Source organism: Lonchura striata, chromosome 2 (assembly GCF_046129695.1).
Source record: "Lonchura striata isolate bLonStr1 chromosome 2, bLonStr1.mat, whole genome shotgun sequence".
NCBI lineage: Eukaryota > Metazoa > Chordata > Aves > Passeriformes > Estrildidae > Lonchura > Lonchura striata.
This window is the reverse complement of record NC_134604.1, coordinates 1,924,537-1,940,193: the sequence shown is the minus strand read 5'-3', so window position 1 is coordinate 1,940,193 and position 15,657 is coordinate 1,924,537. Positions and strand designations below refer to the sequence as shown.

Genomic DNA, 15,657 nt, shown 5'->3' with positions numbered 1-15,657 from the left:
GATACTGCAAAATGCAGGCACTCCATCTTCTGAATGCTCATGAAACAGTTTTACTGTCCCTTTTCGGGGAAACATTCTTCTCAACTGCTGACTTTGGTTCCTGAAAAGCGTTTGCAGGAAAAGAACTGAGTGGATGTGGGCTGCAAAAGCTGCAAACCTGAAGATAAAAAGGAAGGAGCTAGGGGAGAATAGGACTGCCCCCACCACTGGCAGATCATTGTTCTGTAAATATAGGCTGCTGGATGCCATTTGCAAAAAGAGAGAGAACTACATCCTTATAAAGCCACTAGAAGTTATTTATTATTGCAGGTACATTCTGTTTGAGAAGAGGAAATTTAGATGAACTTCACAGAGGCAGGAAAACCATTTATCTCAATACAGTCTGAAAAGCAGAAGGGGTTTGGTATCCCAGCATTTTTATCCAGACATGCTTCCAGGTTTCCTTTACTTTGATATGCTGATCCTCCTTGTGACCTGGGATAGTGATCATACACAGGAGAAGCTCATCCTGTGGTGTTCCCACTGCAGGCTGACCAGCACACCTAGAGAGAACCCACGTTTTTACCCCTGAAATGGCAGAGTGAAACCACCAGCAGCGCTCCCAAGGTCAGCTCTGCTCTCTTCTCTGCAGTGCATTGAGCAAAACGAAGCCTGAAAGAGATCCCAGTGACTGTCAGAACAACCAGAGACAGGGACAGGGCTTTTTTCCCAGGGATGGAACTCTGCTTCAGGCAGCCAACTTCAAAAATGTTCAAATGTACAGCAGTGGCTCTGTCAAGTGAGCGAGACACCACGGGATAACATGCCAGGTCTCTAATACAGGTTGGCAGAGAGCTCCTGAATAATTATTTGCCTTGAACAATGAGATTAATTCCTCAAACCTCTAATCTGCACTCGGCAGAAATTATACAGCTCCGAATCTTGCAGTCTTACAAACACAGGAATAAATGGCTTCCATATATGAGGCAGAAATCCTCTCGTTTGGAATCTGAAAATCTCTCTCACACACACACACACAAAATACACAGCATCTTATAACAGCTCTAATAAATATAAAGATAATAGATACTTACATATTTCCATTTTCCAAACATAAGACCATCTGGTACTTCTAGAGGACAAGGCATAGTAATAGTGTCTCCATATATTGCATTTACTGTGTACAATCCCAGAGCTAGAGGAGAAACAGAGAAAACAATTTTAAGTGTTTTTTTTGAATTCCCATATGTTAGCTAATATTTGGTTCACACCTATTGTAACAGCAGCTCCTTTGTAAATGGTTATTTTCCAGCATGTAGGATTTATCTTCAAACCTATAACAAAATAGAATTCCTGTCACTAAATTTGTTAAGTGAATGTTATGACCTTTTTAAGTCCATGTTTCCTGCCAGAGTCAATGGGAGTCAAGTGGATTTCCAAAAAGGACTGCCATTGACCTGCTCAATCAGATTAATATCTACACTACAATCAGGACTGTCACAAACTTAAAATGTACAAAGGGAAAATCCCTAAACCTTTATTTTCTTCATCTGAAAAACCACCCTGGAGAGCTTTCATTGCAACACAATATTGTGAGGAAGCCAGTAAAGAAATGATACTCTGGCTGCTACATAACATTTAAAACATAGGAAAACAATGACAGAAAAGAGAATGATGATATCAAAATATGTTCCCAAAAACCTGGGAAAAAAGAAAAAACACCAAGAAAAACTAGTCTGCAGATTTAGATTTTAGAAAAATGAAGTGAAATGCTTCAATGAATTATTTAAGAACAGCTTTTTCGGAAGCCTCAGCAGAATGTTATTGTGCTAATGCATATGAATTTACAGAATAAAACTGACCCACTTATTTTCATTGTCCAAAACATGTGAATTGAACAAAAATAACAGACCTCAAAGTGATGAAGTGCTGAAATGCAAGGAAGCTTAAAGGGGAAGATGCTACAACTTGGTGCATTTGCTACAAGGCAACTTTGCTCCTCCTTTCCTTAGCTGCCTGTTGTTTGCTGCTTTTTGCTCTCAGCCACACATCTGCAACTCCTGTCCCATTCTTTGCTCAGAGATTCAGGATCTCCCCCTTTGCTGTCTCTTTATTTGCAACTCTGGCTTAAGGGCTTGCTGCTAGAGGAACTGGATTTAAAAGAGTGAAGTTAGATGCTGGGGATGTAGCCAGGTGTTTCTGAGGAGAATGATCCATTCCTTTTAGAAACATGAATTTTTCAGGAGGTTCAGCCCTTCCTTTCTATAGCTAGAAAAAGAAATATGCACCCCCAAAGACCTGAGACACAGTCCCTTTGCTTTTCCCAAGTCCTGAGGCCTGGAGGACCTGACAATTCTTTAGAGTGCAATAGGGAGGTTTTTCTAAGGGATTTTTGTCTTAAAGAAAATCATGCCTTTTCAAAGAGCCAAACACTGAATTCCTTGCCTGCAAATTGAACAAGCAAGATCCCAGAGGATTTTTCTTGGGTGAAGACTTCAGAGCTCACTGCTAACATCAGCTTGTATTTATCACACCTATCAGAGAGACAAATGAGGCTGTGGGGCTTGTGCTGTATGATATTGCACAAAGAAACAGTATTCCAAAATATTTCCTTAGAGAAACTACAGCCTCGATGGCACCACATCATGAAGGCAGACTAGCAGGCTGGAGCTTAATGGACTAAAGGAACACAGGAGATAACAGGCACCACTACCTGCATTTATCTTAAACTTTCTGCCCTTCACTCAGCTCCCTTTCAACTAAAGCACTGGCAATCTTCTGATTCTGTTGCTTAATTAGTCACAAACATGCTTTAAATGCATTATTCACACTGTAAGGACTGGATGCTCTACTTTTCTATATGGTTCATGGAGACCAGCTGCTTCCTGAATGACAATAGAGTCATTCCACTAGGTGGTGCTGAGTAAGAGCAATCTTTTAAACTTAAACTAAAAATTTTAAAGACAACAGATAACTTCAATTTCATGGAAACAGAAGCAGTGTTTTACAATATCAAGCTATAAATGGAAGTAAAATTCAAAGCTGGAAGAAATAGTGCATTTGGCCCTTTCTTGCACTCATCTTCATTCTGATCACCAGGAGGGGGGCAATCCTAATTTTAATTTTTTCGCTAGAGCTAGAAAAATATGTCCTTTTTGTCTTTTCTTGGTTTTCTCCCTTGGGAACAAAATTACAACAGACTTGCAGATATATATTCAATTAGTAAACTGGTTAGTACCTGTTTGTATTCCAGCTAAGTGTCATTAAGTAATTACAAATCCATAATGGTGCTTGGCATCACATGGAAAACCAAAAACTGTTCCTCTGATACAAGATACTCTTTGGTATTAGGGGGAATACTCCCTGCCATTAGAGGAAGATAAAATTACCCCCTAGGAACTGAAATTCTGCTCTGTTCTAGACATCCATCTCAACAGCCTCATGAGGGTGAAGGAACATGTTTCTGGACAAACTCTACAGCATTCAGAGTAGGTAATTGATGAATGGCCTGATAAATGGAAAGACTGACCTCTGATTTTAGAACTTGTTCAGCTGAAAGGCATTTCTTAAAATGGACAAATTCATAAATACTTGCCATAAATACTGCCTATACTAAAATCACACAGTTGCCCATGAATTTGTTAACATAGAACCAGAAAGACACAGTCCTTTACTTTGAAACAGTCCTTGCCAGAATACAAAAAGTCCTCTGGCAAAATGTTATCATCCCATTTCTGTAGAAACAGATCTCGCACACTGAAGGAGTGTAAATTAATTGAAAAACTTCAAACTTTCACACAGTAACTGCAGTAATTGCCACAAAATGACCCTACCAACCTACACATTTAAGAAAAAAACAAAACAACACTTCAACAGAATTGGAAATTACTCTCTCTGTTGCTATTAGACATATTTGTAAAATGGTGGGATGAAGAAGAGAAGAAAATTATTGGTTAATAATATAATAGTGCTTACCACCAACCATCATATTATCAGGCCTCTTTGCATAATTTTCAACTCATTCTAAGAAAAAGAAATTGAAAGCAGGATCTACAAACACATAACAAATTGCCCATGCCCTAACACAGGGCAGGGTCAATGTCAGGGCCCTCGTTTCCCATTAACTCTGCAGGAGGGTGCAAAGGCAGGGAATAAACACCACGTCACCAGACATCCTGTCCTGCCTTGCTCTATTTCTGGTGCACCTTTCTGCAGCTAATTAAGAGCTCAGCCAGCTTCCCTATGTGATTTTTCAGATGTTGTCTGCTAAAACTGAGCTAGTGCTGTGAATAACAGCACTAATTCAGAGGCAGGATCTTGTCTCATGTACACCGAGAGCATCTCCACCTGCTAGGTCTGAACTACACCTGCATCACTTTCCTTCCCTTTCTTTACATACAAAACAGACTCGAGAAGGCTGAGATTTATTTAATTTCCCTCTCTTTGATCCAGTGCTGAAGAAACTCTGAGCCAGATGAGACCTTTCCATATGGGATAAAGCAGCAGCTTCATGAGGTTTGATGGCTCAGAGAAGGACATTGGTAAATTGAGATGACATAGTTATTGATGCTTTTAACTGGAGTGCTTCCCACGTCCCTGTGGCAGTGCTAAATGCACCCTTCTCTGTGTGTTCCACAAGGCAAGAACCAAACAGTACCCACACCTTCAAGGGACAAACCAAAAAATCTTGCACAGAAGCTTAAATGCAGAGAAGCTATAGCAGAATAGCTGTTGCTATTTTAGATCCTCAATAAAAGTATGAGGCAGGTCATACCTATTATTATTATTATTATTAAATCAATTATTATTTTTAAATCAACAGGATCATATAGGAGGAATGCCTAAAAGGTGAGTTAAAAGAAAAAAGAAATTAAGGAAGTTGATGTTTCTCCAAGGAAATAACAAAAGCAGCCATGTTTTCCATCTCTACCTCCCTCTCACAACTTCTTGCCACAAACACATCTTCTAAGTGCTTAGGAGTAGTAGTGTAAGTGCTTCTTCTAAGTCCTCAGGAGCAGTGCAAGTCTGGGGAGCCAAACCTCCCTCAGTACCTCGGCATCCACTGATTTAAATGATGTTCCACATCTACAAAGATGTCCTGTATTTTCCTTTGCACTTAATTTTTTACTGCTGGTGCCTCTGCCCTGGCAGGTTCAGCAGCGCTGCTTTTTCTTACACTTCCTGGGCTCAAGGAGCAAAGTCTCATTACTAGAGAACAGCAGGACACGTTGGCTGCTGTGGTTCTCTGCAGCAATCAGCAGCACGAAGCAGGGGAGGTCAATTAGCAGCTTCTGCAAGGGCAGTGTCCAAATTCAAGAGCAATTATGCCTATTTAACACCTACCTCAGAAACTGTAGTTAACTACTTTGGAAACTCTACATTAGGATTAACACTCCAAATTTTTACTCGAGGCATTGCCCCTCCCATCTTTTTTCCAGGGAGCCCAGACTAGCCTGCTCTAAATATAATCCAGGAGGTTGTAAAGCTTTGCCTCATTGAGTAAATATTTTATTAAGTTGCTTGCTATTCTTCTTTCTGCCCTCCACTTCCTACAGGGATTTCAGCTATACATATAGGTCCTACCCTCTTATGTACCAGCATAAGTGGCTGGTACTGACCTAAATGATTTTTTTTAGGAAACATCAGTGCTTCACAAAACCATTAACATGTTCTTAAGATTGGGATGGCACCTTTTAGAATCACAGAACCATTTAGATTGGAAAAGACTCTATAGATTATTAGATTCCAACTATAACCCTAATGTTGCCAGACCCACCACTCAACTATGTCCCTAATTCTTTTAAAGACCTCCAGGGATAGTGACTCAACCACTTTCCTGGGCAGCCCATTACAGGGCATGACAATCCTCTTGGTAAAGATATTTCTCCTAACAGCCAATCTAAATGTCCCCTGCTGCAACCTAAGGCCATTTCTCAACTCCCATCTCACTACATTCTCCTTTTAGGTGGCTGTGCAGAGTGATAAATCTCCAAGTTTCCAGATTAAACAGCTCAGCTCCCTCAGTCACTCATCACAGGACTCACCAGCTCAATCACTCCTCATTGAACATGCTTTTATTAAAAGTAATTTTTTGGGTTTTTTTTTAAAGACAAACCAGCATATGAATGACAGCTGGGTGTTGGGACAATACAAAAATGTATCAGAAAAAGACTCTCCTGCTTTGGACGGGACAAAACTTGACAGCAGGTGTTTACTGTCCCAACTGCCTTAAAGCCATGGGAAAGTATTTTTCATTTAATTAAAAACACTCTTTGGAGAAAAAAGAATTAAGAGAGTTTACAAAATCACAGACTGACTGAGGCTGGAAGGGATGTCTGGAGGCAGCTGGTGCAAGCACCCTGCTCAAGCAGGACAATCTACAGCCACGTCCAGGAACCCAACCAGATGGATTTTGAACACCTCCAAGGAAGAAGACACCACAGCCTCCCTGGGCAGCCTGTGCCAGTGCTCAGTCACCCTCACAGCAAAAAGGCTTTCCTGATGTTCAGGGGGACAAGCTGCTTCTGATTGTGCCCACGGCATCTTGTCTGGTCACTGGGCATCGCTGAGAAGATCCTGTCTACGTTTTCTTTGTAGCCTCCCTTCAGGAATTTGGCCACACTGGGGAGACTCCCCTGAGCCTTCCCCTCTCCAGGCTGAGCAGTCCCAGCTCTCTCAGCTTTTTCCTGCAGGGGAGGTGATCCAGTGCCCTTCCCTGGACTCTCTCCAGTATGCCCATGTCTCTGATACCACAGAGCTCACCCTGGGTCAGGGTGGCTTCATATGGTGGAAAACTTCTCCTCCCACCCGAGCTTCCAAAGAAAGGCTCAGTGGTCTCTGTTGTCCAGTCTCAAGGCAGTTTCTTGCAAGTTATCTAAAAGATTTTCTTCTGGGGCTGCTGTGGTTTGCTCACAGCTCAGGCAGAGGCACACACACACCCTGACATCCTCTCTGACCCCGACTGCTTCTTCTCTCCCCACCAAGGGCTGCTGCTCTCTTTTATATGGTACATTACGTGTTACATGTTTGCAGTTTTACCCAATGCCTAATACCTATATTAAATGGTGATTTTCTATCTTTTATATGGTACATTACGTGTTACATGTTTACAGTTTTTCCCAATGCCTATTACCTATATTAAATGGTGCCTTTCTACTCCAAACCAATCTGTGAGTGCCAACATCACCAAGAACATGGAGGTAAGGAAGGAGAAAGAGGGAGGACAGGGCAGGCCCAAATCCCAAATCCATCTTAAACCCTCTGACCCCCATGTACAAAACCAAAACCCCCCTGTACAGCACTCAAAAATTCTTCCCTCTACTTTGTGACTACTTCTACTATAATATCTAAACTTTTGTGACTTCTTGTTCTCCCTACAAGGTTGGTAAATCATTCCATGATTCAAACCCAAAATCACAGCTGTTTCCAGCTGCCTGCCAGGGTCTCAAATGCTTCTGACCTGGGCCTGGAACATCCAAAAATGTCTGAGGGACATTTTGGGTTTTGACATGATACCACAGAGCTCAGGAAGGGATGCAGTGCTCCAGCTGTGGCCTCAGTAGCACTGAGCAGAGGGGAAGGACCAGCTCAGAATCTCATCAGCAATTTTTGTGCAAGGGTACATCATGGGCTCCTCTTCACCTCTGTGTCTACCAAATGATCTTCTCTCCAGAACTGCTTTCCATGCTTCAGGGACTCCTCAGGTAGGCTCAACTTTCAACTACTCCTTCTCCCTCTCTTTTCATTGCCTGGTAAAGTCCCATTTCCAGCAAGTAATTTAGAAGCTTCCAGGACTTTCACAATAGCAGAATAAGACTGCATGCAGCAAACATGTCATGCACCTTTTATTTCACCACCCGTGCCTGATAAAATCAGTTGAAAAACACAACAAAACCTATAAATATTTTTTTTTCTGAGCCACAACAGCCAGGGAGCCAAACATAACCCAGTCTTGAATCTGCACATCTCTACAACAGAGGTCCAGCTGCTGTTTTATCAACAAGATCATCCTTGTGATCCAGCCTGCTCTGCTGAGAACAAGCCTCTTCACATGAGCTGCAGTCCCATGCACTGCTCATACAGTGCTCATTAATTTTCTGACATAGCACAGAAAACATAAACATAAGATACACTTCAGGATGTCAAAATACTGCTCAAAGTAAGCAAAAAAAAAAAAAAAAAAAAAAAAGCTCATGTTCTCATGTTATCAAATTCACATGTAAGATATCCTTAGGTGGGTATGATCATTTCTATGCTGGGCATGAAAATAGGGAAGCAGGGCAAACACTTCCAAGAAAATTCAAACAATGATTATCTTCACCTTACAAATATGATTAAAAACAAAGGTGCATGTGTTTGTTGATATGTTATCTGATACAGGTTATATAAACAGTATGTTGTTTCTTGTCTCTACCTGTTCAAACAGTGAAATAAACCCATACAAGAGCAACTAGCTCCTCAAAAGGACCATTAATTACAAGAATCATCAAAAGTATCCAAGAGGGAAACTAATTGTACATAAGCATACACATCAGTATTTAATGCACCAAACACTTTTAAAGCAATATAATAGAACTTGCTGAAGGGTTTCTTATACTTTATCACAGTATTCCTTCAATTAGTTTTAACCCTGAATAATATTAGAGCTCAGGCAATTTTAACACCAAAGGAAAAAAATAGTTTTTCAACTTATAATCACTGATGAAACAGACAGCAATTACCTTTCAGAACACACACTGCTAACTTGAGCTGCTTGAAGCTGTGAATTTAACTTGCATATTTGGGACTGTTTTTGGTTTGTTTTGGGGGCTTTTTTTTTGGGGGGGGAAGGGGAAGAGGAAAGGGAGGAGATCCAGCTGAAAACATGGTTGTGACTCTGGAAGATGTTGAGCTGCTTTTGACAAGCTTGTCAGATAAACACTTCCTTAACTCCAGTGACACAAGCAGCCAAACCCACACATACAGGAGCACTTTTGTACTTAAGAGTGATTTTAGCAAATACTTGAGCAGGTTAGAGAAATGGGGTATGGCACTCAACAACATTAATGTACTGAACAGCACACACCATGAAGCAGGCAGGGTATTTAAAGCTGAAGAGATACTAAAAGCATCAGAGAGTAGGCATTAAATGACAGCAGAATTCAGCTATCATCACCCTACACAAGCATTAAGTTTGTTTAAAACACAGTTTTTCTCCATGAATGAGAAAAAAAAAATCCTGAAGGAAACATGCCAGCTCTTCAGAAATTGTCTTTCTTATGAATACTAACAATTACACCTTTCTAATACCATACAAAACACGAGTTTTCCTTATCACTACAAAGAAATGAGATATAATTAGAAACTAGCTGAGATAAGTTGTCCCATCTGACCAAGGTTACACAGGCTCCACCACCTAAATCAATGAAGAAATCCTTCCTAAGCCCACTTCTTCAAGAGCACTGAGGTCATTGCATGCTTCTCACTGGCTCTTTCCTCTATAGTTTGGAGAGTTTTCCTACACATGCATATTTGACTTTCTACATGACATTAAGTGTGAGCTCCAGGCTGAGTCTCCATAAGTTTAGGTCCAAAATCCCATGGAGGATTTTAAGCACAGCTTTCAAAGTCCTACGTGGTGACCATATAGAGCTCTGAGTGCTGTGTGCCTATTCACAAACCTACTGCACTATTTTTTTTTTTTTTTAATTTTACTGAGAGCCGCTTTTGTTCCAAGATCTCAAAATATCCAGCTGTTTCAGTATTTTGGTCACTATTTTTCTCACTTCCCAAACCAGAAAGCAGCTTTCCACCTCTGCACTCCTTTCTGTATGATTTGCATGTAGCCTGATTTGAAACCACTTTAGCAGAAGCTTTTGGGAAGATTAAGGGAAACTTCTCTGCAAAGCAGAGGCCTTAGAAAGTTATGTCCTTCCAAGAGCAGATGGTTTTGTAGTGAGTACTACAGTGCATAGTTTACAAGGATTATCATCACTGCAAGCTTTACCCTAGGGAGATGCACACTGAGCATTTCTCTGAACATCTTCCATCATCATCCTTGCTAAAGCACTACACTGGAGAACATACAGAAAAAAAGCTTTTCATTTTGAATGTACCCAAACACCTAAATTGCATCTAAATAATGATGACTAATAATCTTTTGTCGGCTTAGTAACTTCAAATATTACATATAAAGCAATAACCATGACATTTTCCAGATCATAATCACCAAAAGTTTCTAGAATTTTTGATAGGTATGCAAAAGAAATTTGCACACAGTCATACTCCTTTAAAACTTGAATGGCCATCATAAAATGCATTATCATTGTCATTTAAAGTAAAACAGCTACTGCTTTCAAGTCAGCACAGCTTTCAAATGACATAAAAGAGCTGTTCCCAGCATTAGCCTCTGCAAAGCTGGAGACTAAATGAGCAGTTCAAAGCTCAGTAACTGATGCAAAAAGTGACTGCAAAATGAACTACTTGTGTCAGCACATCAAGCTTCCTCCCCTGCCACCTCTGCCTCGCTCCAGTGCCCAGCTCCACCAAGAAAAAGGAAACTGCCAAGCCCAGCAGCTCTGACCTGGGACCAGAAAAACTCCACTTTTTAATCCTCTCCCTTTTAAAAATCAGGAAGGCTCCAAAATCTGCTAAAGAGCTGCGAGGAAAAACCATGAAAGCCACCAATGCCTTTGTAGCACATGGGCTTTGCTACATCAAGATTTTCCTTCCAAAGAGAAAGACCTAAGCTTATTTTCCCAAACCAACACTCCAAAACACCACCTGTGATTTCAGTGGCCTTCTAATCACATTGTTTTATGGAAGCCCTAGTTTTTGGCTCAGAATTATCTCACTCTGTTTCTGGATTCAGTGCTAATCCCAAATCAGTCATATTTGTGGATTTAAATTTTCAAGTCCTTTGAGTAAATCTTACAGATTTAAAGGAAGTTACATATATAGCAACGCTGCTGTAAATAGGAAAAAAAATGCAGTGTAATTCCAAGCAAATATTTACAAACTAGAGTTAAGGGACACGCAACTACCTAATAGATGCTTGAATTAGTATAATGCTAACAAAGACAACATTTCCACACGATCCAGGCAGAGCCCCAACATTGACAAATTGGGGTCAGCATCAGAAAACCCAGCTGTGACTTTTATGGGCACCATACAGTAGGAAAAACGTTCTTTCCCACAGCCAATGCTGTAACTGAAAGATCACAGTTAATGATTTACTTTTGTGCAATATTTTACAAAACTTGCTTAGGATAGTTTTCATAATTCAGAAGAAGAAATAAAATCACTACCGTATCTTCTTACAAATACTTCTGCTCGAGATGTAGCTGTGACTAAAGGAATTATGATTATTTTTTTTTAACACACTAAAAATTTGAGAATAGTTTATGAAAATAGTTAGCGACATATGGTGTGATTTTTTATGAGTGGTCAGGCACATCTGCCAGGGAAGTGAGTTATAGCTTACTAAAGTCTGATGATACAAGCTATCTGCCAGGAGATGAGAAGCAAATGTGAGTCAGAGAACAGTTTCTGAGTCAATACTGCAAAGAATTTCTACTTTCAAGGGTTTACCTAATTAGGCAAGATGGGATCAACAAAGCCTTTGTGGCTTGGTGACATTTCTCACTGTTTCTGAGGTCAGCCCCTGGCTGCTCCTGAAGCATACTTCTGATATGCTTCTCACCTGCACTTCTAAAGCACTCCTCTCTTTGTTAAAACTCCTCAAATTGGTTTTTATTTTCTCATTATGCTAGTCAGAAATGCTGGTGTGTATCCAATAATTGGAAGGGACTTAAAAGTGTCTTCTAAATCAAATAAAACCTGCAGCTCAAAAACAATTGCCTAAAAATCACCATTGTGTTCTTCCATGAATCCCTTTTTCCCTATTAAAAAAAGTCAATAGACACCATATTAAAAAAAAAAATTGTCCCTCTTCTTTCTTCATGACTTGATATTGACAATATTGAGTATACTGAACTTCTTGCTAGTGAAAGCTTTGTAACAATTTATATTTTACAAAGTATGAACTTTCCAAAACATGTCTATATTTTGTATACTTCTTTAAGCTTGAACAAGACTCAGGAGCAAAATCAAAGTACCATAAAGCAAATAATATTGCAAAGTATGAAGGAAGAAACTCATCACTGATCACTCTAGTTAAAAGTAATTGCAGTGGACAAAAAATTAGGAATTAGGGGGAAAAAAAAGGCAAGTAACACAAAAAAATAGAAAAAATTATGTAGTTAAATTAATGCCACCACAGTTCTCCTATGCAAAGAAAACTCAACAGCAAACAACTTTTCTCCTCTTCTACCACTTTCCTCCTGAGCTGTGTCCTTTCTGCCCACAGTCAGAAGGAACAGGCACTTACTTTTCTTCCACCCATCTAAGGTTTTTCCAAGCTGAAAATCAGTGCCTGACAGGTTCCAGCAATGTAAATTTTTTAAATCATTCCTGTTGCCCTTCTACTTCAATCATGATCTGCTCTGTCTGTCAAGGAATCCTAAAACCCAGGAAAAGGCCAGATCTCTCCTATTGACTGTTCCAAACCTGCAAACCTGCTTTCTCCATTCACCTCTGCAACAAACAGTGTTCCCAGCAAGCAGAGAAGACCCTGTGGGAAGAAGCCAGCATTTATTGTTTCACTTGCAAAAAATTCAACTGTGTTCCCATACACTCCAATAAGTCAGAGGTAAAATATTCTGTGAATGTAAGTTTGATAGGGGACTCACCAAAGGGCACAAGGCACTGATGCCAAGATGGGCATCCAAAATTGCACACCCAATGCTGTGTATCACAGAAAAGTGTTTTCCTCCCTGCCCTTCATCCAGGCTGTAGGGTCCACAGCTAATTAACAAATTCCTGCCACATTTGCCTTACTGCAGTCACACTTAGCAGACCTGCTGCTTGCTGGCTTTAGCCCAAAGAAATAAGCTAGACTTTGTAAACAGAGAAAATAATAACCTGTGACCATAATGTGTACAGAATAATTTTTTCAGTGAACAGGCATCATTTACTTGTGGTGGAAACCATGCCCTGATCACCTCAAAACAAAGAACCCAAACAAACAAACAAAAAGGCTAAAGCTTTACAGAAGATACACCTTCAGAGGGCACAGAGGAAGGATAGATTTATCCTGCCAAGACACTGAGTGGGTAAGAAAAGCTTTCTGGAGATGCTTTCTGGAGAACCTGCTGGACAGACACTCTGCAGCTGACAACAGGCTTTTGGCTGCTCTTTTTTCCAGCTGCTTTCCCTACTGATAAGGGAGGGGACAGAGCAAGCAGATGAGACGAATGTGGCCTCACCAAATCATCCACAGGTTTTTGTTACCTGGAAACGAGAGCTATCATTTCACTGATAGCACAACAACAGAGGTGCAGAAGGGGGAAAGCTCACTGGAAGTCTAATGCTATAAATCCTCATGGTTTATGCTAAAATAAGGGACTGAGAGCTCCTCTGTGGCTCTCATAGATTTAATGGGCTCCTCACAGACAGTGTTTTTTAAATTTCATGGATGTCTGTAGCCAGCTTTGGTATAGGCAGCAGCCTCCTGCCTTAGGAGGATGAGCTGAAGCAGATGTGCACTTTCACCAGCAGGAGAAATCAACACCACCTTCATTTCTGAAAGTTTCTCTTTGCCTGCCTTTCTTAACCAACACACTGAAAATTCACAGGTGTGCCAGGAGCAAAAATTGCAATCAATATATAAACCCAAATATATAAAAACAAAGTTTACACTGACTCTTATTCAATGGAGAAATGCAGACACAAGGATGTGGAGATTTCCAAGGCTGGTGGGACTTGAGTGCCCATCATGTCCACTTGTGGATGGTACTGACATGAGTGAGGGTAGGAAATGCTACCAAGTATCACATTCTACTTCCACCTCATATGAATTTACATTTCTATGTGCATATACAAACTAGCATCTGATGTGCTGTCACTTCTCTGCTTTGCATTAACTGTTTTTTTTTTGTTTGTTTTTTGTTTGTTTGTTTGTTTTTGTTTTTTTTTTTTTTTTTTACATAAAGCCATTAATATAATGCTGCCTACAGAAAACAGTGCTGGAGAGCAGCACAAACAGCAGCTCCAATCTGGATGCAGTCACAGTTTACAGTGAATTTCCAATATAAGATAACATTGGAAGACACAGGTAGTGTACAGTTATTAAAGAACTTGCTGTAAGTCTCAGCTGCCTTCTGGAGAAAACCATGAAAGGTTAGAAAATGCAAGGCATGATTCCTATTAATGCTTTAAATTAATGTAGGAGTTAATTCCTAGAATTTTAATACCTAGTTATTTATTGCCTTCTGCAAATACAGTGCTGCTGAAAAGTTTAAAAGCAGCAGGACACATTGCAAAGCCTGCATGTTGACCCAAAAAGGGAGTTACTTTCAGTGTGTGAAAACAGAAGCCATAATGAAGTTTAATCTTTCAAATATTTATGCACATATTTATCTTCAAGAACAAGTATCATGCCACAGCATGAGCATGAAGGCACAAGACAAATACTACTAGAAAACTTTTGTATTGACTAGGCTTCCTCCCCTACTATAATAAATCTTGTGGTAGCATCCTGAAAGTCCACGACACCATTTGTAAGATAATACAAAAACACAATCAAATGATTTCTCAGGGATCCAGCCCAGACCAATGTTATGTAGACCACTTTAGGACCCCCATGAAGTTACTACTAATTCCAGAACATAACCCCAGCTCAGTGGAACCCTCCAACTCTAGGTTTGTGCCTATGGCACCAATAAAACCTGCTATGTGGTATTGTAAATGCAGGTGAACCCAATGGGAAGAAATTATGATGTCTGACTCAATTCAGAAGGCTGAATGATTACTTTATTATAACTATGCTAAAATACATTAATATGCTGTATAAAAGGAGGATAATCAAACTACATACTAATTTCTCTGACTCTAACACAACTCATGACCCTCTCTGAGAGTCCAGCCCCAGGTGGGTTGGATTGGATTGGATTGGATTGGCCATCAGCTCAAACAATCCTCACCAGAATCCAACCAAGCACTCACCCCAGGTAAACAATTCTCCAAACACATTCCACATAGGAAAAACAATGAGCAGAAATAGAAATTGTTTTCTCTTTCATTTCTCTCTGTGCACCTCTATGAAAAATCCTGAGAGGGAGAGAAATGTGCTTGCCACAATGTGGCTTGCAGGAAGAGAGGAATTTTGACTGCCTGGGCAATACTAGGCTGGCTTTAGGGAATGTGTTTTCTGCACACACCTCACGTCAACACAGTCCAGTACACTGAACAGCAGTATCAGAAATGATAGCAACTGCACAGGCTCTGGTACTTGTAATTTCAGATTTTGATCTGGAGGGCCAAGTAAACAGCAATTCCTGCAGAGCAGCCCACCTCAGACCCACGACTTCCAGTGCAGAGTGGCTACACTTATGCTGTCACCAAAACTCTGTAAACACCAATCTCGGTGTGACAGCCACTGCTTCCTCTGTGAGCCTGTCAGAAACTCTGCAGAGAAGGCAGCCGTGTTTTAGTCAGCATGACAGCTGCTGCAGTGCATCATGCCCCTGTAAGCTGCCTTAATGCCCAACTGCACTTTTGAGCATCTTATTTTGACCTACACATGTGGGCCACAATTACCAATTTCCCTGCCTAGGTAACTGCTGCTGCTGCCCGTATCAC

General features: G+C 40.5%; 1 protein-coding gene across 3 annotated transcripts in view; it reads right to left on the bottom strand.

The window, feature by feature from the left end:
* Positions 1-15,657, bottom strand: part of ALCAM (activated leukocyte cell adhesion molecule) — a 118,975-nt gene that overhangs the window by 35,052 nt on the left and 68,266 nt on the right. For all 3 annotated transcript variants that reach the window (XM_077790921.1, XM_077790920.1, XM_077790922.1), the window contains exon 2: positions 1,074-1,174. In XM_077790921.1, the coding sequence (XP_077647047.1) occupies positions 1,074-1,174 (101 nt within the window). The remainder of the gene's footprint in view (positions 1-1,073; positions 1,175-15,657) is intronic.